This window comes from Saccopteryx bilineata, chromosome 2 (genome assembly GCF_036850765.1).
Source record: "Saccopteryx bilineata isolate mSacBil1 chromosome 2, mSacBil1_pri_phased_curated, whole genome shotgun sequence".
Classification (NCBI taxonomy): domain Eukaryota; kingdom Metazoa; phylum Chordata; class Mammalia; order Chiroptera; family Emballonuridae; genus Saccopteryx; species Saccopteryx bilineata.
Window position 1 is genome coordinate 99,128,069 of NC_089491.1, and position 23,562 is coordinate 99,151,630.

Sequence of the window (23,562 nt, forward strand, 5' to 3'; positions counted from 1 at the left end):
TCAGTACAAATGACTATATAAAAACTCAGCCAAATTTAAGTATCCTCCGGAAACTTGTATTTTCTGCTTTCAGAGATTGTGGTTTTAGGGTAAAGACTTTGTCTGGTCCCCTTGGGCCCTTTATTCTTGAAAGTCACATTATATGAGCATGTAAATGGCCCCTGGACATCTTTCTGCATAAATAGTAAAGCCTGTGGTTGGTACTTCCTCTGTCCATGTGGCAACATGGGGTTTATGAGCACAGGAAGTCACTCCAAATGAAACCTAGGGTTTTGAAAGATGTTACTTCTGTTTGTAACTCACAGCAGAGAAAGGAAATTGGGACCTTCCATTTCCCATGAGAGATAGATGGAGGAAAAATGGGCTATCTCCATCTGGAGGGGACTGTTCTTGCCTCACCCCAATCCTTAGCCATATGTAAGCTTGCTTGAAGATGATAAGGTTGTCTAAGCCACTCTGATGAAATGGGAGGTTTATGAAGGAAAGAAGAGGTGGTCACAGCCTCTCCTGGGAACCTGTACCCACCCACAGGAGAAGCATGATCCCATCCATGGTGATCCACACTCATTGACCATTGTATGCCCAGGTCTTCTGCACCCAGCTGACAGAAGCAGGAATCCCTCTGGAAGTCATCACAGGCATCTTCTCTAACATCTCTTCCATCTACCGCTTCCATGGGCAGTTCCTCCTGCCTGAGCTGCAGACAAGGATCACAGAGGAGTGGTGAGTGTGGTTCATGGCACCTGGAAAATGAGGACAGAAGGGGAAGGCAATGTCTCCCAGGGAGTTTAGTTTCAACATGGTTGATGCTTGAGGGTCATGGTGACTTTGTCACAGTTTTTTTTTCTTAGTTCTCTTTGCCGAGTGGCCTCTAAATCTAGAGTTTCTATGTTTTAAAGCTAGGCAGGTACTTTAGCCTGTCTCATGGAACTCTGGGCTCCCTCTCTGCAAGGTCCTGGGCCAACGTGGACCTCACCAACCCCCCTGCTCTCAGGCTTAGCTGCTTCATCTGAAAATCAAAGGGGCTTTCATAACTACTTAGGGATTCATGGGATTTAATTGGCTAGATATCGGCAAGCACCAAACGGCTGTTAAGTGGTGCTAGTCAGTTCATTTTCCCTCCTAGGCTATACTCCGCCTTTGCTTTTTTTTTTTTTTTTAGATTTTATTTATTCATTATAGAGAGGGGAGAGAGAGAAGGGGGGAGGAGCGGGAAGCATCAATTCCCATATGTGCCTTGACCAGGCAAGCCCAGGGTTTTGAACCGGCAACCTCAGCGTTTCCAGGTTCGCCTTTGCTTTTAAACATTAGATTTCCCTCTCAGTAGTACACCTGGGATCCTCCTGCTGTCCTTCAGCCACTTCTGTTCATTTTTAACTCAGCTGCAAGTCACAATAATAAAACATCACAGGCATGGCCCCTGCCTGGCCGTTCTCTACCTTACATACTTTCTGCTCTGTCCTGGGTGCGGCTGCAGCTTTGTTTTGTAGTCTCCACTGTCTCTCCTCTTCTCTGGCCTGGCTTGAGTCAGTGTGCCATTTTCCTGGAGCATTGGGAACATCAGGAGCCTGTCCTTTCCAAGCTCCAGCCAGGCCAGGCAGAGCCAGGCCAGGGCTGGATTCAGGGGTGTCCATCACCTGCAAGGCTCAGCCAGGTGCTGGAACAATTTGTAAATCTTCAGAAGAACAGACTCCACCTACAGAGTAGGTATCCCCAAGGCTGTCAGGTTAATGCTCAGGGCTGGGCTGGCCTTTTGGCTGGCATGGTCCTTCTGGCTAGAAATAGATTTTTTCCTCCAGACCCTGGAGAAACTGTTAGTGCATAGATGTCCGTGTGGCTCCTGGTATAATAACAGTGCAGGAGTTCAGTGCTGGCCTGCTGCCTTTTACAGGTTGGGGGGCTTTGAGTGAAATTTCCAAGTGCACATTTTTAGTGACAACTGCAGTAGATAGCTTTGTGTTGTGTGGTGCACATGCCTTTTCTTTTTCTCTTTGGTGATTTCTTTAGGATAATTCACCTTATAGTTGTAAGGTCAAAGACTAAGAATATATTTTTATGCTTGCTGAAACTTAATTGTAAAGCCCTGTCCAAACCATTATCAGCAGTGCACAGTGCTGCTTTCCAATGCGGCTACTGGCCTGGGGTCGCCCCCACCCCTGTTCCTAGTCTTTGCTCACTTGAAGGAGTGAAATGGAGTGTCCTTGCTCCTCTTTGATAACTGTCCATCATTAGAGTGGCTCCATTGCTAGCACCTGGTTTTGAGCAATGGTTCTGTGCCTGCACCGGTGAAGTGTGTCACATGACCCTCCTGTTTGCTGTTCAGTCACACACTGTTTTCTACTCCATGTGATAGAGAAGAACTAAGGCTCAAAGAGGGTGACCAGGTTGCCTACCGTCACACAGAACTGGGAGTCAGATCGCCACCTTGTAGCCCCCTGGTGAAGTCCCTGTCCTACCCTGACCTCTCCCTTGAGTTGCTTCTCTGATGGTCTCACTTTCCCACAAAGGGACATGAATCCTCGGCTCGGGGACATCCTGCAGAAGCTGGCCCCATTCCTCAAGATGTATGGCGAGTACATCAAAAACTTTGACCGGGCCGTGGAGCTGGTGAGCGCCTGGACCCAGCGATCGCTGCTGTTCAGAGACATCATCCACAGTATCCAGGTAGGGCCCTGCCATGGCCTCAGGGACAGAGCAGTAAGTTGTCATTTTCACACGGAGAAAATCGGTTCCATTGCGGGAATGAATCCCGCTTTGATTCTTAAAATAACTCCCAGAGACAAATCATCGTTCTTATTTCACCTGTGGGGAAGTCATGGCTCAGAGAAGTTGTATGATCTGTGTTGCCACAAACTACTGTAGCTAGGACCTGGATCCAAATGCCGGCTCCTCCTCCATAGCTCTCATCACTGGCTGAAGCAGGCGTTTAGGGAAATGCCACATTGATCTTTTCCTTTTTCTACAAACAGCTAGTTCACATCTGGTTGCTGTTGTCTCCCACAACACTACCCTTCTTTTCATTGATTCACGAGGTTTTTCTATGTTAAGAGTGTTATCTGTTATCTATCACATGTGTTACAATTAATTTTTCTCACTGGGTTTTTTATTAATTTTTAACTTTATCACATTGCTTTCTATATAAAATTTTTTGTTTTTCATTAGCCACACCCACTAATTTTTAAATAAATGAATGCTTTTAAACAAATCTTTAAAGCAATGCTTATAAATGCATTTCCAACCTCCCACATTGTAGAATTATGTTTCCTTCTAATATACAGCTTCATTTTAAAAATTAAAAAATGTTGGCCCTGGCCGGTTGGCTCAGTGGTAGAGCATCGGCCTGGCGTGCGGGGGACCCAGGTTCGATTCCCGGCCAGGGCACATAGGAGAAGCGCCCATTTGCTCTCCACCCCCCCCTTCCTCTCTGTCTCTCTCTTCCCCTCCCGCAGCCAAGGCTCCATTGGAGCAAAGATGGCCCGGGCGCTGGGAATGGCTTCTTGGCCTCTGCCCCAGGGGCTAGAGTGGCTCTGGTCGTGGCAGAGCGACACCCCGGAGGGGCAGAGCGTCGCCCCTGGTGGGCGTGCTGGGTGGATCCCAGTTGGGCGCATGCGGGAGTCTGTCTGACTGTCTCTCCCCGTTTCCAGCTTCAGAAACACACACACACACACACACACACACACACACACACACACACACACACAAAATGTTATCCCAGAATAGTTTCCTAATGGATTGTGGTATGAAGTAAGACTCTAGTTCCATTTTTGTCACTAGTTAGCTGCTTGTTCTGATATCACTAGCTCTCACACACATGTGTATTCACACACACGCACACACACACACACACACCTTTCTCAGTGTATCCTGTAGGGTTAACGGGCGCAGAGACGCTCTGTGCAGACGCTTCAGAGACCAGATTCGGGTTAGGAGTGGTCTCTCCATAACTTTCTGCATTTCCCCAGAGTCTCTGTCACCAGGTCAGTAGCAATTTCCCTAGGTATGTCCTAGATCCCCTCGTGTCCCTTAGCATCCCTGTTCCTTCCCAGAGATGACAGCTTCAACACCGAATCCTTCCTTTTTTCTTCTTCCTACACCTCCTGAACCCTCACTCCCTCACTTCTGTCTTGGAATTCCCAGCTTTCCCACGAAACAGTTTCCTCCAGCCTCCCTGAGCTGTGCCTATGGCTGACCCACAGCCTTGAGCAACCAGACACCAGGGGCTTGTGCTGCTCAAGTCTGCAGGGCCTGGTCACCCAGCGGCAGGGCTGACTGGGGTTGGCCCAGCAGGGCATCTCAAGGATGGAGATCTAGGCTGGTCTTAGCACCATAGTTCTGTCCTCCTGCCGAGCCTGGCAGAGGGAGAACAAAGCCCCACTTCCTGGGACACAGATTACAGCATGGTCTCCTTCTCCAGGGAGTGTGGGTGGGCCCTGTGTGGTTTTGTCAGCAGGTCACTGTCAGGTTGACTGCTGTCCTTGGAGCGACAGTGTTATTGTCAGGAGGACCTGTGGGTCCACCCCCAGTGGACCTCAGACCCGAACTCCGCATGGCCCCACTGTCCTTCCCAGTTTGGAGGCCAGAATTTGTTATTTTTCTTTTCTCCTCCTACATCTCTTATTATTATTATTCATAATAATAATAAAGCCACAATCGAGGAAGTTGAAATCTGTCTAATTTGCTTTGGGCAATTGCTATCTGATTAGGTTATTTTGAGAAAGTAGAGAAGATAAAAATCAGGTTCCATTTGGTGTACTTCCCCATTTGCCAGGCAGTGACAACTGTCTGGGCTCCAGAATGAAGGAGGGCGTATTCTGGGCACCTGCTCCTCCTTGATGGAACAGCTAGCTGGGAAGCTAACGTTCACACTGTGCCCAGCCTAATGAGGTGCTGTATGGAGCTTCCTCCTGACACGCTTGGGGCGGGGCTGCCTTCTCTGCCTACACCCGGCAGACCAGGTCCTGGGGTCTACAGGGCCTTAGTGACTTGGGGATGGGGAAGCAGATGACCAATGTGATTTTTCACAGGTGGACATGGTTCAGGTCACAGCCAGCTGCTGGCCAATGCATCCCCACACCCTGGACAGACCTGGAGCTCCATACCCAGGCTCAGCCCAGTACCGGGTTCTCTACAGGCCCCCAGCCCCCAGGGACCCCTGCAGAATGGCACGGTAGCAAGTGCAGGTCGGGGATGCTGCTAAATGTACCACAGGCACAGGGCTGCTGAGAGCCCCCAGTGTGAACAAACCAGGGATTGCGTGGCCTTTGGAGGTTTCCTTGGTTCAATCCAAAGCATATTCTAAACTTTTAGAACTTTTTTTCAAAATTAATTTCAAACATTTACAAGAAAGTTGCAAAAATGAGGAACTGTTAACAGTTTTGTTTTGTTTACTTTATCTTTTTTTTTTTTTAAAGGATTTTTTTTTTAGGAGGCTCTTTTTTTTTTAATTTATTTATTCATTTTTAGAGAGGAGAGGGAGAGACAGAGAGAGAGAAGGGGGGGAGGAGCTGGAAGCATCAACTCCCATATGTGCCTTGACCAGGCAAGCCCAGGGTTTCGAACCGGCGACCTCAGCATTTCCAGGTCGACGCTTTATCCACTGCGCCACCACAGGTCAGGCTACTTTATCTTTTTTTCCAGACACACATGTGTGATCATTATTTCTGAACCTCTTGCGACTAAGTAGCAGATGGTGTAGCCCTGTGACACTGAGGGGGAACAGGGATATCCTCCTGTATAACCACAGCTCAGTGATCAAAATCAGGACATTTCACCTGCTGCCACCGTGCTGTCTAATATCCAGTCCCTATTCGGATATCACCCATAGTCCAATGTAGTGTTTTTTTGTTTTGTTTTGTTTTTGTGACAGAGACAGAGAAAGGGACAGACAGACAGAAAAGGAGAGAGATGAGAAGCATCAATTCTTCATTTTGGCACCTTAGTTATTCATTGATTGCTTTCTCATATGTGCCTTGACCGGGGGGCTACAGCAGATGGAGTGACCCCTTGCTCAAGTCAGCAACCTTGGGTTCAAGCTGGTGAGCCTTGCTCAAACCAGATGAGAGTACGCTGAAGCCAGCGACCTCGGGGTTTCGAACCTGGATCCTCCACCTCCCAGTCTGATGCTCTATCCACTGTGCCACTGCCTGGTCAGGCCCAATGTAGTTTTTTAAATTTCCTGTTGCACACACACAAAAAAATTTCCTGTTGCACAAACCAACCCAGGACCACACATTACATTCTCTATCATGTTTGTCTCCTTCCATTGTTGTCTTCCATGACAGTATCACTTCTGAAAGGGACAGGTCAGTTACTTTTGCAAACTGTCTCTCAATTTGGGTTTGTTCATGGCTTCTCCATGACTCAGTTCTGGTTGTGGAGTGAGGCTGTGTCCTCACCTGTCTTGCCTGGGGTGCACAGTTCCCAACTGTCCTCTTCTGGAGGAAATTGTCCCTTTCTGGAGGATGTGCATTTTTTGTTTGTTTGTTTTGAGAGAGAGAGAGAGAGAGAGAGAGAGAGAGAGAGAGAGACAGGAAGGGAGAGAGATGAAGAATATCAACTTGTAGTTGTGGCATCGTAATTTATTGCTTTCTCATATGTGCCTTGACCAGGGGGCTCCAGCTGAGCCAGTGACCCCTTGCTCAAGCCAGCAACCATAGGGCCATCCATGTCTATGATCCCATGCTCAAGCTGTCAAACCCATGCTCAAGCTGGTGAGCCTAGGCTTAAGCTGGATGAGCCTGCACTCAAGCTGGCGAGCTCGGGGTTTCAAATCTGGGCCCTCAGCAACCCAGGCTGATGCTCTGTCCACTGTGCCACCACCTGGTTAGGCTGGAGGATGTACATTTGATTCAGGGGGTGTCTGCCAGACCTCTCCATGGTGAAGTCACGTTTTGCCCTATTAGTGAGTTTCTTGAAGGGAGATGCTTAGAGATGATGTAAATGCCCCTTCCTCATCCTCCAGGGTGCTTCCTGCCTAGAACAACAGTTTAGCATGGCGGCTTCAGACTAGCACTCTTCCAGCCTGGCTGTGTCCAAGGCGTTCTGAGCTCATTATAGCTGGGCCCAGAGGTGGGCAAGGGTGGTGGGTGGGTGGGGGAGGTAGATGGCTTGTGTGACAACCTGGATGACTGCAGAGACTGCCCTGGTGGACACAGGGGTGGGATGGATTCTGAAAGAGGCAGACAGGCCCATCTGCCAAGACACAGATGCTGGTGCATCTGTCAGGAGAGGAAGAGAGGGCAGCCCCAGTGGGGAAGCACAGGATTGGTGGCTGACAGCATTCAGCAAATGTGGTTTGGAGTGCAGATGCCCAGTGAAGTCTGGACAAGGTGCTGAAGGGCCAGAGGGGAGGGTTGTATTTAAGAGAGAGAATGGGGCCCTGGCCGATTGCCTCAGTGGTAGAGTGTTGGCCTGGTGTGTGGATGTCCAGGTTTCAATTCTCAGTTGGGGCACACAAGAGAAGCAACCATCTGCTTCTCCACCCCTTCACCTCCTCTTTCTCTTTTTCTCTCTTTCTCTTCCCTTGCCACAGCCTTGGCACAATTGATTTGAGCACATCAGCCCCAGGCAATGAAGATGGCTCTGTGCAGCTTCTGCCTCAGGCACTAAAAATAGCTTGGTTGCGAGCATGTCCCTAGATGGGCAGAGCATCAGCCCCAGATGGGGTTTTCTGGATGAATCCCTGTCAGGGTGCATGTTGGAGTCTGTCTCTCTATTTCCCCTCCTCTCACTTGGAAAAGAAGAAGAAGAAAAAAGGAGGGTGGGAGCCTGGGATCAGTGCTGGGCAGGGGGTACCCCCTACTCCCCGTCATGTTTACAGAAGAGGAAAAGACAGCGCTGAGAGCAGTGTCTAGGCTTGATCCCCGGGGCTTCCCTGTAAGAAGGGCTGGGGAAGCTCCTGACTTCTCAGTGGAGGGAAGAGGTTTGGTTCAGACGTCCAGGCTCAATCTCTCCAAGCCTCATTCCCCCCACTATCGTATGTGGTCTGCAGTCTGGAGGTACAGGTGCTCCAGGAAGCTTCCTGGGGGTGGTAGGGCTTGAGGTGAAATGGAGCCTGGGCTTCGCGTGTGTGTCCACAGCACCCCACACTGTCTGTCTTCCCTGCAGAAGCAGGCGGTGTGTGGGAGCCTGACGCTGCAGCACCACATGCTGGAGCCTGTGCAGAGGGTCCCCCGCTACGAGCTGCTGCTCAAAGACTATCTGAAGAGGCTCCCTGAAGACGCTCCAGACCGAAAGGACGCAGAGAGTGAGGAGAGCCATCGGGAGGCCGGCCGGCTCCTGGGAAGTGGGAGCAGAGGCACCTGCTGAAAATCTCTGTCAAGAGAGACAGAGGGGCAGAGGCGGATAGATATAGACAGAGACTGAGCTGGAGGGATACGGAGAAATAGAGACAGAAATAGAGAGAGACAGTGACAGAGAGAGACACACACACAGAGAGAAAGGGAAAGACCTCCAAGTGTCTCCTGAACACATCTTGGGAAGTGACCAAGCATCTTTGAGGCAGAGGAAGACGCCCCTGCTCCCACTGCCATGTGAGGGGCAGACACTGGTTCTGGGGAGGGAGCTACTAAGTGCTGGCAGTGCTTAGGCCTCCAGAGGGTCTTGCTGGATGGAAAGGGTCACTCCAGGCCCAAGGGCAGTGGCTGGCATGCCCCACAGGGCAGGAGCTACCCATAGAACCCATGCTAGCCCTCCAGGCCCCAGCAAACAAGATGTCTGCAGGGTCACAACCCTCCCTCCCAACTAGCCAGGCCTCTTGAGCAGCCCCAACACCCATGGGAAATGGCAGGACAGGAACTCTTAGCCTTGCTGGTCCAGAATGAGAGGAGTCACCAGGTATCCTGTAGCCTGACTCTGACTCTTCCTCTTACAGAATCCTTGGAACTCATCTCCACTGCTGCAAACCACTCCAATGCCGCCATTCGGAAAATGGTAAGTGGGGAGGCAACTCCTGGAGGATGTCTGAGCAACCCACAGTGTGAAGCAGGGAGAGTGTGGGGTGGATCAGGTGCCACCAGTGTGCACACAAACACACCTGTTCCCAGGGGGCTCCATTGGCATGCATACACAACCACCTGTCAGCACGTGGGCTCGATTGGTGTGTGCCTGCACACACGTGCACCTGTCTTTAAGTGGACTCCATTACACATACCCACCTGTTCCCAGGTGGGTTCCATCAGAGTGCTCTCTCTCTCTCTCTCTCTCTCTCTCTCTCTCTCTCTCACACACACACACACACACACACACACACACACACACACCTGTCCCCAGGTGGACCCTATCAGCTTACACACATACACACACACACAAACACACACACCTGTCCCCAGGTGGGTTTCATTGGCGTGCACATGCATTCACATGTTCCCCAGGGCAGATGGGGGCTCTGTGGGGAACTAGACAGGACTGCTCACACTAGCTTGGTGATTGGTGGTATGTGGTTTAGCATGCTGCACCTCAGTTTCCTCATATTTAAACACAGTCACTGACAAAACCTGTCTCGTTGGACTGTTGTGGGAATTAAATTACTCTACATAAAGTAGTGTAGGACTGGGCACAATGTTAGTCTCAGTGTTCTCATCATCCATCAATTCATTCATTCATTCATTCATTCACTCATTCATTCATTCAAGCCCTGTCAGCTCATCAGCACCTATCAGGTGCTATAACAAAGTACCACAGACAGCGCAGCTTAAATAATACACCTGTATTCTCAGTTCTGGAGGCTGATAGTCCCAGATTAAGGTGCCAGCAGACTTGGCCCTGGCTCGCAGGCAGTTGCCTTCTTGCTGTGTCCTCGTGTGGCAGAGAGAGCAATGACTCTTTCTGGGGTCTCTTTTTATCAGGCTCTGCCCTTGTGACTATGACCTCGCCTCCAAATTCCTCCCACAGATGGAGGAGACACATTTTCTTATTGACCTAACACCTCTGTGTGATGGGGTTTGTGGGCCAGGGAGACCTCACTGGGCCCACTTGAACACCCTGTGACTCAAGTGGTTCTGTCCCTTGTTCAGCTGGCATATTGCCTGGCTCTCCAGGCCACCAGAGTCCCCACTCAGCTCTAGTGTCTGTGTCCCAATCCTGAGAATGATTTACCTTTGCACGGACACTGTTGTTGTTTTTTACAGAATTCCAATTTATATTCAATATTATTCTGTAGGGCATAGCTGTCTTTTGAGAGGAAAAATAAAGTAAAATAAATTTTTTAAAATCCCACATTTCTCAAAAGTTATCATTGAGAGGTGGGCAGCTTGGTTTGGGACTGCTCTTATTACTGGTGGTCTACATCCAGCATCCTCATTACCCACCTGTCCCCAAGTCTGGGTCTGGGGCCCCCAGACCAGACGGGCCTGAGGTCAGGTCTACTATAGGGCACCCACAGCAGCTCCAAACAGGCCACATTTTACTCTGTATCTATTTTTAAAATCTAATTTCTTTCTTTTTCCTACCCAAGACAATCTAAGTAAGGAAGGAAAGCTGCTTTGCAGAAATGATCATGAGCTCATACAGAACCCATGGGTGTTTGGGGGAGCTTCCATGGGCCTACACCTCTGAGGGGAATGGACAAGGCCTGGGGCCTCCCGTTCAGGTAGACTCCTGCTCCGCCTGCAGCATGCCTGCTGTGTGGCGGTTCTCTCTTCAAGTCCAGCGAGGCCACTGCCCATGAGGTGTGACAGGTAGGAAGCTCCAGTGGGAGGCCCACTGAGAACCCAGGTCGTGTCCCTGGGGAACTATCAGTGAGTTCACTGAAGCATCTTTGTACTTTCATCCATCCCCCCACCCTCAACCTGAGCCTCTACAACTCCCCAAGCCTCCCCTAGCCACCAGTCTCCCTGGCCTCTGATCCACCCTCCCTGCATCACAGATTTCTAAGGGGCACCTATGTTGCCATTCTTTGTTCAGAACTCTCCTGACCTGCAACTGCCTCTCGAGTACAAACCAGGTTTCCTACACACCAGGTGAATGGCCAGCCCCCAGTATACACCGTATGTGTGCCCCACCTTCACAACACACCACATGCATGCCAGCTCACCCGGTACACACCAGGTGCACACTCAGTCCTCCCAGCACATACCAGGTGTACACACAGTCTACCCAGTACAGACCAGGTGCACACCCAGCCCACTCAGTACAGACAGGGTGCACACTCAGCCCATCCACTACAGACCAGGTACACACCCAGTATGCCCCTTACTTACCAGGTGCACTTATAACCCGCCCAGTACACAGCAGGTATACACCTAGCTCAGGCGTTGGAAAACTATGGCTCACGAGCCAGATGTGGCTCTTTTGATGGCTGTATCTGGCTTGCAGACAAATCTTTAATAAAAAAATAATAACATTAAAAATATAAAACATTCTCATGTATTACAATCCATTCATTTCCTATCACTCATGTTCATGGTTGCGGGTGGCTGGAGTCAATCACAGCTGTCCTCTGGGACAACATCAAATTTTTATTGGATAATGCATAATGTACATGGGTCATTGTATGGCTCTCACAGAATTACATTTTAAAATATGTGATGTTCATGGCTCTCTCAGCCAAAAAGTTTCCCGACCCTGACTTAGCTCCTAGTTACATATCAGGTGCATTTCTAGCCCCCAGTATACACCAGGTGTACTTCCAACCCACTTAGTACATACCAGGTGTGCACCCAGTATACCCAGAACACACCAGATGCACCCCTAGCCCTCAGGTACATACCAAGTGCACTTCCAGCCTCCCAGGTAAACACCAGGTGCATGCCCACCCTACCCAGTGCAGACCATCTGCACACCCATCCCCCCAGTACACACCAGGTGCATGCCTGTCGCCAGTACACAGCAGGGCAAGCCCAGCCTACCTAGTACACCCTAGGTGCTCCCCAAGTGCCCCAGCACATGCAAGGCCCTTTAGCCCTGCCCTCCTGGCTCTCAATGCCAGTTCTCCTTCTGCCCCCTACACCCACATGTACCATCTGTTTCTGTACTGTAAGCACAAGGGTAAGCCAAACCAGCCTGCTTCTGAAGTGTGAAGGCTGAGCTTGGTCAGGTCCAAGGGCAGTGGCTGCTGCAGCATGGCAGGTCAATGCTCTGTGTCACTGGGTCAGAGTTCCTGCAGACACAGCTCAGCCTCTGCTGTGTGCACTCATTTGGTCCTGGCTCAGTGACAACTCAGGGCCTATGGACTCTCGGCTTAGAGCTGGTGCCACAGCTGCTGACTCTCTCCCAGCACACCCCAGGGGCACTGGTTGGTCATGTAACCACTCAAGCAGTCATGAGGCCAGAGGGCAATGAGCTACAGATTGGCAAAGGTCTCGTCTTATGATGGGCCTGGAAATAAGGCAAGGCTACCAGGGTAAAAACTGCAGCTTCCTGACACGCCCCCCTGAAGGCTCCATGGAAGCCCCGTAGAAGGAGCTGGCATGCAGTGCAGAGGTTGAGAGGCCAGTCCCAGCCCAGCTGAGATACCTCCAGCAAGCCACTTGACTTCTCCATGCCTCAGTTTCCTTGTCTGTAAATTGGGGATAAGAGGGTCAGTTCTAGAATTAATTGAGTCAATACCTATTGGGTTTTTTGTTTTGTTTTGTTTTGTATTTTTCTGAAGCTGGAAACCAGGAGGCAGTCAGACAGACTCCCGCATGCGCCTGACCGGGATCCACCCGGCATGCCCACCAGGGGGCGATGCTGTGCCCATCCAGGGCGTCGCTCTGTTGCGACCAGAGCCACTCCAGCGCCTGAGGCAGAGGCCACGGAGCCATCCCCAGCGCCCGGGCCATCTTTGCTCCAATGGAGCCTCGGCTGCAGGAGGGGAAGAGAGAGACAGAGAGGAAGGAGAGGGGGAGGGGTGGAGAAGCAGATGGGCGCTTCTTCTGTGTGCCCTGGCCGGGAATCGAACCTGGGACCCTGCACGCCAGGCCGACGCTCTACCACTGAGCCAACCAGCCAGGGCTAATACCTATTGTTTTTATTTATTGTTCTTCAGCCTTCAATGCTCAGCCCCCGTGTTTTCCCTCCTATCTATGCCGTAGGCTTATTGATCCATCTTGGTTCTGAGCCATGCTTGCATGGCAGGGCTCTGCTCACCTCTAAGTCCCAGACAGCCCCTCAGGCCTCCACTCACTGTTTCTGAGCAGAATGCCTGAGCCCTTTGTCTCTTGCAGGAGAAAATGCACAAGCTGTTGGAAGTGTACGAGCAACTAGGTGGGGAGGAAGACATTGTCAACCCTGCCAACGAGCTGATCAAGGAGGGCCACATCCAGAAGCTGTCAGCCAAGAATGGCACAGCCCAGGACCGCCACCTCTTCCTGGTGAGCCCTACCCCAACCCCTGCTGGGCCACCCCCCCAGAGCCACTCTGCATCTCCTCCCTGGGATGCCTGCCCCTGACTCTGCCTGTCCCTCTCAAAGTTCAACAGCATGATCCTTTACTGTGTGCCTAAACTGCGGCTCATGGGCCAGAAGTTCAGTGTCCGGGAGAAGATGGACATTTCCGACCTCCAGGTGGGTGAGCCCCTCCCTTCCACCCCCCTCCCCTGGGAGAGCACAGAGCAGGGATGGGGTCACAGGCTCTGGCCCCTCTGTGTACCTGGCCACCGGCCCACTTCTCTGAGCCTCTGCTCTGTCAGTAACCCAGATATGGTTGGTCTGTCTCTGAGAGTACCTTGTCCTGGCATCCTGGACCAGGTGGACAGGATCCCTTGTCCCTCTACTTGGCCCACTGCACACCTTGTGCTGACAGGAGAAGGTTGGCACCAGGACCTTGGCTGACCCCTGTCCCCTGTAAGGTCAGCGCTCAGGGCCCCATTTACAGACCTGAAGCTCGGGGTGAATGCCTGCTCCCCGTCCACGCCCTCTCCTCCTCTGCACCACCTCTGTGCCCAAACAGGGTTCCACAAGCACCTGTGTCTGAGGCCCAGACAGCTTGTTGTCCTTGCTGTCCCTGTCCCCTGCGCCTGTCAGTGTTTCCTGGTGTGGAGGCTGCAGGAGCTGAAATCAGTCCCCTTTCCTGTGAGGAAAGGCTGGGAATTAATAGGCGTTTAAATATACGGGCAAAATAAAAGTATTTAATCAGTTCTAAAAAGTGAAGTTTTGCCTTAGTGATACAAAAAAATCCCTTCTTACCTTGAAATTTTCTGAATCCAGGTTTAAGAAATACCATTAAAAGTAACAATTAACTACAGAAAAAAACATTTTCTTAGAAGAAACCATTTTTCTAGTGTTTCTCTGTTAAAAAAAATCTGTCTGTGTAATTAACTGGAGTGTTAAAGCAGAAGTTCTCAACCTTGGGCTGTTTGGGGAAGTTCTGCTCTGAGGCTCCACTGAAAGTTCTGAGCGGGCAAGACCTCCATATCCCTAACAAGCAGTCCTGGTTCTGATGGCTGCCGGCCTAAGGTCACATCCGGCTATGGGAGCTCAGGTATTTCTACAGAGCTGTGGAGATCCTCCTGGCTCTTCTCCTGAGCTCCACCCCTCTCTCAGGTGTCATGCCTGTGGGCTTCCCTGTGGGGAATTGCTCAGCTTGTCCAGGGACTGGCTGGGACTTCCCAGGAATCCTGGGGTGGAGGTGGCTTGGGCAGATGAGAGGTCCCGGCTGCTTCTTGACAGAGTGGCTCTCCTGCCCCACAGACTTGCTCATGAAGGATCTGTTCCTCAACCCTGACCTTGAACCAGGCACCCTCCCTGAGGACGCGCTGGAATACCTCTGCCCCCTCTTCTGAAAAGTCTTCCGTGTCTGAGAGCATGTGGCCACAGCTCAGGGCCTGCTAAGTGACTGGCTGTTTTGTTTTGTCCTTGGTCATGTGCCTCTAGGTTCAGGATATCAGCAAGCCACAGTCAGCCCACACCTTCATCATAACAGGAAGGAAAAGGTCCCTGGAGCTGCAGACCCGGTAAGCTTGGCTGTGTCAGTGTCGGCTGCTGTAAATTGGTTGTCTTTGACCTAGGATTTTAGCGGATAGCTTCTTTTTCTACACCAGATAACCTTGCTATGTGTTTTTATTTATTCATTGTATTCACTTATTTGTGATTTAAAATGTAACAGAATAGAGAGACGTCAATGAAAGTTAAGACTCTGCCTACCTGCCCACCTCCCCCATGCAGCAGACATTCTTAACCATTCCTTAAATATCCTCCCACAATTTCTGTGCTCATACATATGTATCTATTTTTAAAATCAGATGGCTATCTACTATATAGCCTGTTCTACATCTTGCTTTTTTTTTTCATTTAACTTATCAGAAATCATCTTAATCTGAGCATCATTTCCTAAAGTAATATAATTCTTCGTTATGGTCATTGACCAGTTCTCACTGACGGGCACGTAGGCTCCTCTGGAGTCTTACTCTTACAAAGAGCGCTGCAAACAGCATCCTCACACCAGGTTTGATACATATGTGTGTTACATCTGTCACATGGATTCTTGAAGTAGGATTGCTGCCCATAAAGTAGCACATCTACTTTAAGTTTTGGTCGCTATTGTCACACTACACTGTAAGGCAATGCCAGGCTTATGCTCTGACTGAAGGCAGTGTGTGGGTGATCCTTCCTCTCACTTCTACCAAGGACCTTTGTGATAATCCATTGTGGACCAGGGAAGCATTGATATACAGCCACTGAACAGGGCTCTGCCTACCACACCTACCCATACCTAACCATACCTGACCTTATCTGTCTACACCTGACCCCATATGGCTAACCCTGACTCCACCTGGACACATATGACTCCACCTGGACACACATGACCCCACCTGGATGCACTTGATTCCATCTGACCACAGTGTTCTGGAAGAACCCTTTGAGGGCGGTCTTCCAAGCCTTGAGTTGCACTTTGAGACAGTGAGCAGCTCAGGCATGTGCTGAAGAGCTATGGGGAGTTTGGTGGTTTATTGTCAGTATCCAAGACTGAATTAATAAATTACTATTTCTGTTTTTCATAGGACAGAAGAGGAGAAGAAAGAGTGGATTCAGGTGAAGCTCCTAAAGTTTTAAAGTAACCAAATCACCAAATTCTTGAGCAGTATGCGCATTTCCTATTGGAACAAGGGCTTGAATAGCCCTGTAACCCCCAGGCATTGCCCTACCTGTCTGCACCCCTTGGAATGATGGCATGGCTGAGGTTACAAGCACCTTTAGACACCACAGCCTTTCAATCCATTTGCTTGTTTGGCCCCCCAGTAAATAAATAAACCTGAGTGGTCTGGAGGTGGGCATCAAGGAGGTGCCCTCACCCTGGGGATGGATCTCTGCTGTCTGGTGGCTCCAAAGAGAGCCCGTGTTGCCCTCTCTCCATGGCTGGCAGGCCGAGCAGTGTGACTTACAGGATAGAGCCTGTGCTTCCAGGGACGGGCTGGGCGGGGAGGTGGGCAGTGTCCTAGGGAAGCCAGAGCAAACTCGACTCAGGACTGGCCATGGTGGGGACACGGGCTACAGACAAGCCTGTGAGGGCAAAGGTTAGGAGCTCTGTGACATGGCTACAGGGAGCCCAGAGTGACCACGGTCAGACCAAATGCTGTTAGAAACTGTGGCTTCTACAAAGCATAGAACGGATATCTGTGTGAGAAGAGGAAAGGAAATTCAAACAGGGACCAGGTAGAAATGCTGATGCAGGAAATGGAAACATGGCCTCAAATCCACGTAGAACATTCCTAGGAAGTGGCAGCCCATAGCTAAGGGGACCGTGAGAGGGACCTGGCCACTTGCAGTGTGGTAACCGGGACCCGTGAGATAGGGTGTGGGGACCTGGTAGGCCACTGGTCACATCGCTGGGGCCTCATCTTAGAGTGTGGCTTTTGCCAAAGTGCAAGGTCACGTGATCAGTGGGCATGTGGTGGCCACAGGATCCTGTCCTTGCAGACAGAGGCACCATGTTGTTCTCCCTTAAGCACATGCTGAGGACTTCTGTTCTCGGTGGTTCGATTGCAGGTCATCGAGGCAACTATCGAGAAGCACAAACAGAACAGCCAGACCTTCAAGGCCTTCGGCTGCTCCTTCAGCCAGGATGAGGACAGCGCCCTCACTCCAGACCCACCTGTAAGCTCCAGCCCTGGGGGTTGTGGGAGGTATCTCCTGCCTGCTGCATGAGTCTCACTTGGGTGGGCGAGTGGCTGCAGGGAGCCCGTGCCCGTCACAACCGCCCAGGCCTGTTGCACAAGGGTTGGTGTCAAGGAGGGGAGCTGCCTCCCCATCCTGAGCTATCCTCATGCCCAGGACAGGGGTCTGGAAGAAAGGTGATGTACACTCACTGCCCACACTGTACAGAGTGCCCACGTGAGGACCACTGTGCCTCAAGGCCAGGTGGCACTCAGGCACAGGAAGGAGGGGCAGGCCTGGGTGGAGCTGCTGCATGAGGTGTTGCATCCTCTCACATGAACCTTGGGCATAGTGATCTTATCAGTGGGGAAGCTCACTTGTTCCCATGCAGGGTCGCCTGGGCCTAGGAGTGAGGTGGGGGCCGTCAGGGCGTTAGCCATCCCTGTCCCTCGGTGAGGCGGGGGCATCTGGGGCCTCAGCCACTTCCTCTGTCTGGGCTGCAGAGTGAGGTTATCTCGCTCCATGCTTCCCATCAAGGCTGTCCCTGAAGCTGACGGAGGCCCGGCCCAGCCTGGCCCAGCAGCCCCGAGACCCAGGCACCAGGCCTGGCTGCCCTTTTCTGTGGCCTGACTGGGTCTTCAGCCCACAGGCCCCCTTGTTAACCTCTTAATATTTGCATCAAATTTACTTGCTTTTTTCTGCTTTCTGGACTGTTTTGAAAGAAAACTGTATCAGCCTTGGACAGGGAAAGTACTGTCCCCTGCCTTGAACGGTGGCCACCTAGAAACAAGAACCCTGTCATACCTGCCATTAGAGTCAGCACAGAGGCAAAGCCCGACTGGAGGGGGCTGGCGCAGAGCAATCTGCAAGCCACCCAAGGGAGGGGCTAGGACCAGGGCTGCCTCACTGCCGTGCTGGGAGTCTTCCTCCCACCTGGTGGTCAGATGGAGGGCTGGGGTGATCCCAACGCCACACTGGACTTTAGTGTGTGGCCAAGGGACCTCCACTTATGCTAGCTGTCTCTGTCTTTTTCAGATGGCAAGTGCCAGCTCTGAGGACCCTGCAGTGGTGGCCGACGGTAGAGGGGGTACTGCAGAGGTGAGTGACTACCCAACAGAGGAAGGAGGTGAAGGGTCAGGTCAGACTAGGGTATCCTGGAGAGTGAGGTCAGACCAGGGTGACCTGTATGACCCAGGTCCCCACAGTGATGACCCTGAGGCTTATTGATGGAGGGCTGGGGGTGAGGGTCACTGGGACCTGAATGTCCTTGTCCTTGGGTGGGTGGAGGTCCCAGCTGAGTTCTTCTGGAGACCTGAGCTCTTCACTTCCTGTGAAATATGCTGGTTTTCTGCCCTGTGTGTGCATTGCCCGTGTATGCACCGAGAAGCTGACTCCCACTGTTTGACTCCCTGTAGCTCGAGCCCAGGAGAGGGTCCTCAAAGACCAAGCGTGACAAGGAGAAACAGGGCTGCAGGAGCTGTGGCGAGTCCTTCAACTCTATCACCAAGAGAAGGCACCGCTGCAAGTTGTGTGGGGCGGTGAGTCTGGGCAGGAGGAGGCCGGCTCTGGGCAATCCACACGCTTAGGTGCCTCCTCCCAGTCTTCTTTCTGTGCATGCAGATGCCTGGACCCTGGGCCCTCCAGCTTCAGGGTCTCTGCTGTCCATTGAGGCTCCCGGCCCCCATCACCTGTAGAAAAGCCCTTTCTCTTCGCCCACCATGTCCCATCTCTCCTGGCCTTGTGTCTCTTCTATCCTCTCCTAGGACAGTCTTTCATCCCCGGGATACGGTAGGGTCACAGGTGCCCTCTTTCTGACAGGTCATTTGTGGGAAGTGCTCCGAGTTCAAGACAGAGAATGGGAGGCAGAGCCGAGTCTGCCGAGAGTGTTTCCTGACACAGCCAGTGGTCCCTGCAAGCCCCAGCCCTGAGGCACCCGCTGAACCCCAGCAGAGCATGCAGGTGGGTATCCTGTAAGCCTCCCAGACATGAGCTCCCCATCCCGGCAGTTTTGGAAGACTGTGCTTCCCTAGGACCAGGATTGATGGCTCTTTGGGGTCCACAGGTTGCTGGAGCAGCCAGCAATGGAATGCCTAATGTCATGCCTATGTGTGTTGGGCTTCTCAGTGTCTGGTCACAGCCTAGGGCTTGGAAGTTACTTGTACCTGGGAGTCAGGTGGTATATTAGTCAGCTCAGGCTGTGTGACAGATGCTCCAAGTAGAAATTTATTGTCTCATAGTCCTGGGGGCTGGAGTCCAAGATCAAGGTGTGGGCAGGGTTGGTTTTCCCTGAAGCCTCTTCATGGCTTGCAAATGACCGTCTACTCTCTGTGTCCTCACACAGTTGTCCCTCTGTGCATGTGTGTGTGTGTCCTAATCTCCTTCTGAGGACACCAGTCATATTGGACTAGAGCTCAGCCTAATGACCTCATTTTGACATAATTACCTTCTTAAAGGCTCTATGTTCAAATATAGTCACACAGAGGGTTAGGGTTGCAACATATGGATTTTGGGGGCCCATAGCAAATGGGATCAAGTATCATCTTTATTCATGGTCACCCTGATTGGAAGCCTGGAGGGGAGATTCTGCCTGTGCCTCACTGAAGCCACTGAGGGCCGGGAGCAGGGAGGGCACCAGCCCCCTCCTCACCTCCTACCCCCCTGAGGATGGCCACTGCCTTGGCGGCCCTCTTTCAAGGGCACAGTCCCTGTTTTATGGAGTGGCAGGAAAGATGGGAAAGAGAAAATATGGCTTTTCAAAAAGGTACATTGTTCTGTTCTCTGCACATAGCACAGTCCAAAGTCAGATTCATGTTGGCATCTCCTGGGAAGCTGTTTATAATTTTGGCTTCCCTTCCCAGATGTTGGAGGGGGTGGTCCAAGAGCGTCACAGCTGTTGCTGGAGCCCCACTTAGGTGTCTATCATAGAGGTCAAATGTGTAAGTACAGCAGAACCAGATACAGAATGATATTGACAGAGGAGCCCTCTCATGGGCCTGCACTTCCAACACTGTGTCTGGAGACCTAGGTCTGAATAGGCACCAGCTATGCCAGGTGTGTCTCAAGTGCTTCCAAACAGCACAGGAGTTGTGTCCGTGATTGCTCTAAACACGTCAGAGAGAAGGAGGGGAGTGTGTAGTATTTGTGCGGTGTATGCACATATGTGTGTGTGAGTGTGTATGTATTAGTGTGTATGAATGTGTGTATAAATGCATGAGTGTTAAGTGTATGTGTGAATGTGTGTGTATGTAAATGTGTATATGAGTTTGTATATATGTGCATGTGTATATGTGTGAGTGGATATATGTGACTGTGTATGTATGTACTGTACATGTGTCCAAGTATGAGTGTATGTGTGTGTACATTTAAGTATGTGTGAGTGTATATGTGCGAATGAGTGTGTATATGCATGTTTATATGTGTGAGTGTATATGTGTAAGTGTATGTGCACATGTATATGTGTGAGTGTATATGTGCATGTGTATATGTGAATATGAGTGTATGTGTGTATTTGAGTGTGAGAGTGGATGAGAATGTGTGCATGGTCGACCAGTGGTAGTTGGTCAATTTAACTCTAACAGGAATCCCCAACTTGGAGTGCAGTGATGGAGGAATGTTATTCAGCACAAAACAGCTCAATTGTGATACAGCACAGCTATAAATACAACAGTAACACTGTGAAAACAACAGGACTGTGGAACAGCTCAATTCTGATACAGCACAGCTGTGAACACAGCAGGGCTATGAGGCCAACCTGGGGCCAGGCCTCTCTTGCTAGACCACTCTGCTCTGTTCTGTGTCACTTTGCTTTGGCCTGTGCTGGTCAGCTCCTCTCTGCTCTGGTCACACACCTGAGACATCTTCCAGCATTCCAGCTCACTCTTTAGTGGAAAGAAAAAGTACACTCTTAAAACTAGAAGGGAGCTGGCTTATATAGACAAAAGTCCCCACTCCTGGGTCCTGATTGGTCTGTCCTCATGCAAATGAGGAGTCCAAATCCTTGCAGTTTGATTGGTCCAAAAGGCACTGTCCTGAATGATCAGAATACAGCTGTGCCCATTGATTGGAGCTGTGTAGCTCTAATTGAATGAGGAAAGCCTCAGTTCTATTGGTTGAAACAGGATTTCAGGAATTCCTTTTATAAGGGCTGCTCAGATCCCAGACACAGTGTAGGGAGGCAGTGCAGTGCAGAGGCAGGTAGTTTAGTGCAGCCTTCTCCCTGAAGTGTAATTTGCAGGAGAGGCCCCAGTATAGAAATGGCTACTAGACTTTTTTTTTCTTTTTGAGCCAAGTTAACCACCAGAAACACTTCTTAGTAAGTGTCTTTTTCTCAGTGTGTATATGAGTATATGTAGTGTATGTGAGTGTGTGTGTGTGTGAAAGAGAGAGAGAGAGAGAGAATAGCTGAATCATTCACAGCCCTTCCCTGGTGAGCTGCACTCTAGCTCTTCCTGTTTCATTTTATCCTGTTTTATCTTGTATCTTCCCTGGCCCCAATGGTGGTTTCATTTCCTAGAGGGATACAGCCTAATCCAAGTGGCCTGGTGGTGACCCTAGGGAGGGACAGCTGGCCAGTTCATTTCCCTTACCCTTCAGTCCCCAGAGGGGACTGAAGCACCCTCCATGAGAGTGATGTCTGCAGGTATATTGTACCTGACCCAACCTCTGTGTCCCCAGAAGTCAGCCTCTGCTGACCCCCTGCCCAGCATGCTCTGTGACCCCCTGCAGGTATCAGATGATGGCATGACCTAGAATAAGGTATGGGCCACTATTCCCACATTGCACCTCCTAGAACTGGTTGTGCATTGGGAGTCTGCTTCCTTCTGCAGCCCAGAGCCTCAGGCCCATGTGCCCGGAGGTGCCCAGGCCGTGCTGCCTGGGACCAATTGCTTGAATATGACTCATGTGATTGTGGGACTTCAGTTTCCTGGCTGCCCAGAATCACTCCACTGCTGCCCACTTGTGGGCAATGATAGTTGGACACACCAGGACTCCAGAAGCAGAGTGCTGACTCTCCTCTCCTTTGCTGCAGGGCAGTGGTCCGCCGTGCGCCATCCCTCTCTCCAGCTCCGCAGAGAGTGTGCCGAACCTGGCAGAGAGGCTGGACAGTGGGCACGTGTGATGGCTGCAGCAGGCCCAGGAGTCCTTGTGCCTGAGGACCCCATCTTCTGAACTGCAACAGTGGTGACTAGAGGTCCTGAGCACGGTCACCCTGGCCCAAGCCAGCCCACGGACCCTGAAGCCCCAGGCCCTGGCAACCCCATGAACTGAGTCTTGGCCATATCCCTGACTCTGCAGCTGCCACAGCAGGGCTTGTGCTCACCTGGGAGGTGGCCATGGAGGCCGTGTGCAAAGGTGAAGTGTTCCCTGACTGCTGAGGGGCCAACAGGCCACAGGACACTTCGCCCTGGAGGATTCTCTGTTTCAAGAGGAAGAAACTCAAGCCCAGAGAGGGGTGGCCACCTGTCCAGGGTCACTGAGCACATCTCGGGGAAGAGCCTCCACCCTCAGGCCCAGCAGTATGGCTCAGAGAGGGATGCAGGGCGACTGTCAAGTAAACCCTGTCTGTGGGGGCTCTGGAAAGCAGGAGGAATGTCACAGATGGTGCCTGGGAACACCTGTGCACATCTGCAGTCATTCCATCCCTCCTGGTCACTGTCTGCCTGTCTACGCCATCTACACCACTGGTTTTCAACCTTTGTACATGTGGGGACAATGGCAACAGAATTATTTTGGAGGCTCCTAAGGGAGGAATCACCCTGAGCATAAGTGAATTTGACTAAGATCATTGGATCTATAATCTTCATACAACATTAGGGTGGTTAACTCTTTTGCCGACCACCACAAATTTTCTGGTGGACCGGTCAGTGGACTGGCAGCGGAAAAAACTGATCTACACCATGTGAGTGGCACCATGAGCAGTTCCCAGACTCCACCTCTTCTTCTGCCCTTCCTGGCTACCAGGCACCCACTGCTCTCACGTTGCCTTGGAGCTCTCAGCCTCGTGTGGAGCTTCTCATAGGACAGGGCTAGTGCTGGACCAGGAGGGATTCACTGCTCCTGAGTAACCCCAGTGAGGAACTTGATGGGAAGCCCACCCCAGTGTTACACGGGTGCCTGAGAATTGTGCCTGGAGGGTCTCAGGCAGTGTTGTCTGCATAAATAAATGCTGGCAGCCAGCAGGTGAACACAACCTTGGTTTACTGTCCTCCCAGGTACGCCCTCTGGTGGTTGAGTGGGGGACAAGGGTGACAGAAGGGCACAGTGACCCAGGCCTGTGGTGTGTAACTCCAAGGCCTTGTGGGAAATCCCAGGATGAAAGAGAGACAGATAGCCAGGCCTCAGACCAGGTGTGGCACCTGGAGGCCTGCTCTCTGTCCGTGATCATGTTAGTGAAATGGATAGGGCCATGTACCTGTGTAGAGATAAGGAGAGTGGGTACAGGCATTTGCAAAGAAGTTAGAAAGGTCACAGGGGGCCATGGGTGGGGAGTGGATGCTGTTTGAAACAGAACTCTGAGGGCCTTAGAAGAGAGAGGAAGGATTTAGGGACC

General features: G+C 51.3%; 1 protein-coding gene across 2 annotated transcripts in view; it reads left to right on the top strand.

Annotated features, from left to right (window-relative positions):
* FGD3 (FYVE, RhoGEF and PH domain containing 3) overlaps positions 1–23,202 on the top strand; it is a 39,826-nt gene extending 16,624 nt beyond the window's left edge. Inside the window, exons 5-17 of one of the 2 annotated variants that reach the window (XM_066257471.1) lie at positions 587–723; positions 2,508–2,664; positions 8,107–8,245; positions 8,873–8,931; positions 13,146–13,292; positions 13,392–13,484; positions 14,793–14,872; positions 15,920–15,950; positions 16,905–17,012; positions 18,048–18,110; positions 18,428–18,550; positions 18,831–18,971; positions 22,042–23,202. In XM_066257471.1, the coding sequence (XP_066113568.1) occupies positions 587–723; positions 2,508–2,664; positions 8,107–8,245; positions 8,873–8,931; positions 13,146–13,292; positions 13,392–13,484; positions 14,793–14,872; positions 15,920–15,950; positions 16,905–17,012; positions 18,048–18,110; positions 18,428–18,550; positions 18,831–18,971; positions 22,042–22,131 (1,368 nt within the window). In that variant the 3' untranslated portion in view covers positions 22,132–23,202. The remainder of the gene's footprint in view (positions 1–586; positions 724–2,507; positions 2,665–8,106; positions 8,246–8,872; positions 8,932–13,145; positions 13,293–13,391; positions 13,485–14,792; positions 14,873–15,919; positions 15,951–16,904; positions 17,013–18,047; positions 18,111–18,427; positions 18,551–18,830; positions 18,972–22,041) is intronic. The other variant, XM_066257472.1, reaches the window with a different exon arrangement.
* Positions 23,203–23,562: the final 360 nt, after the last annotated feature.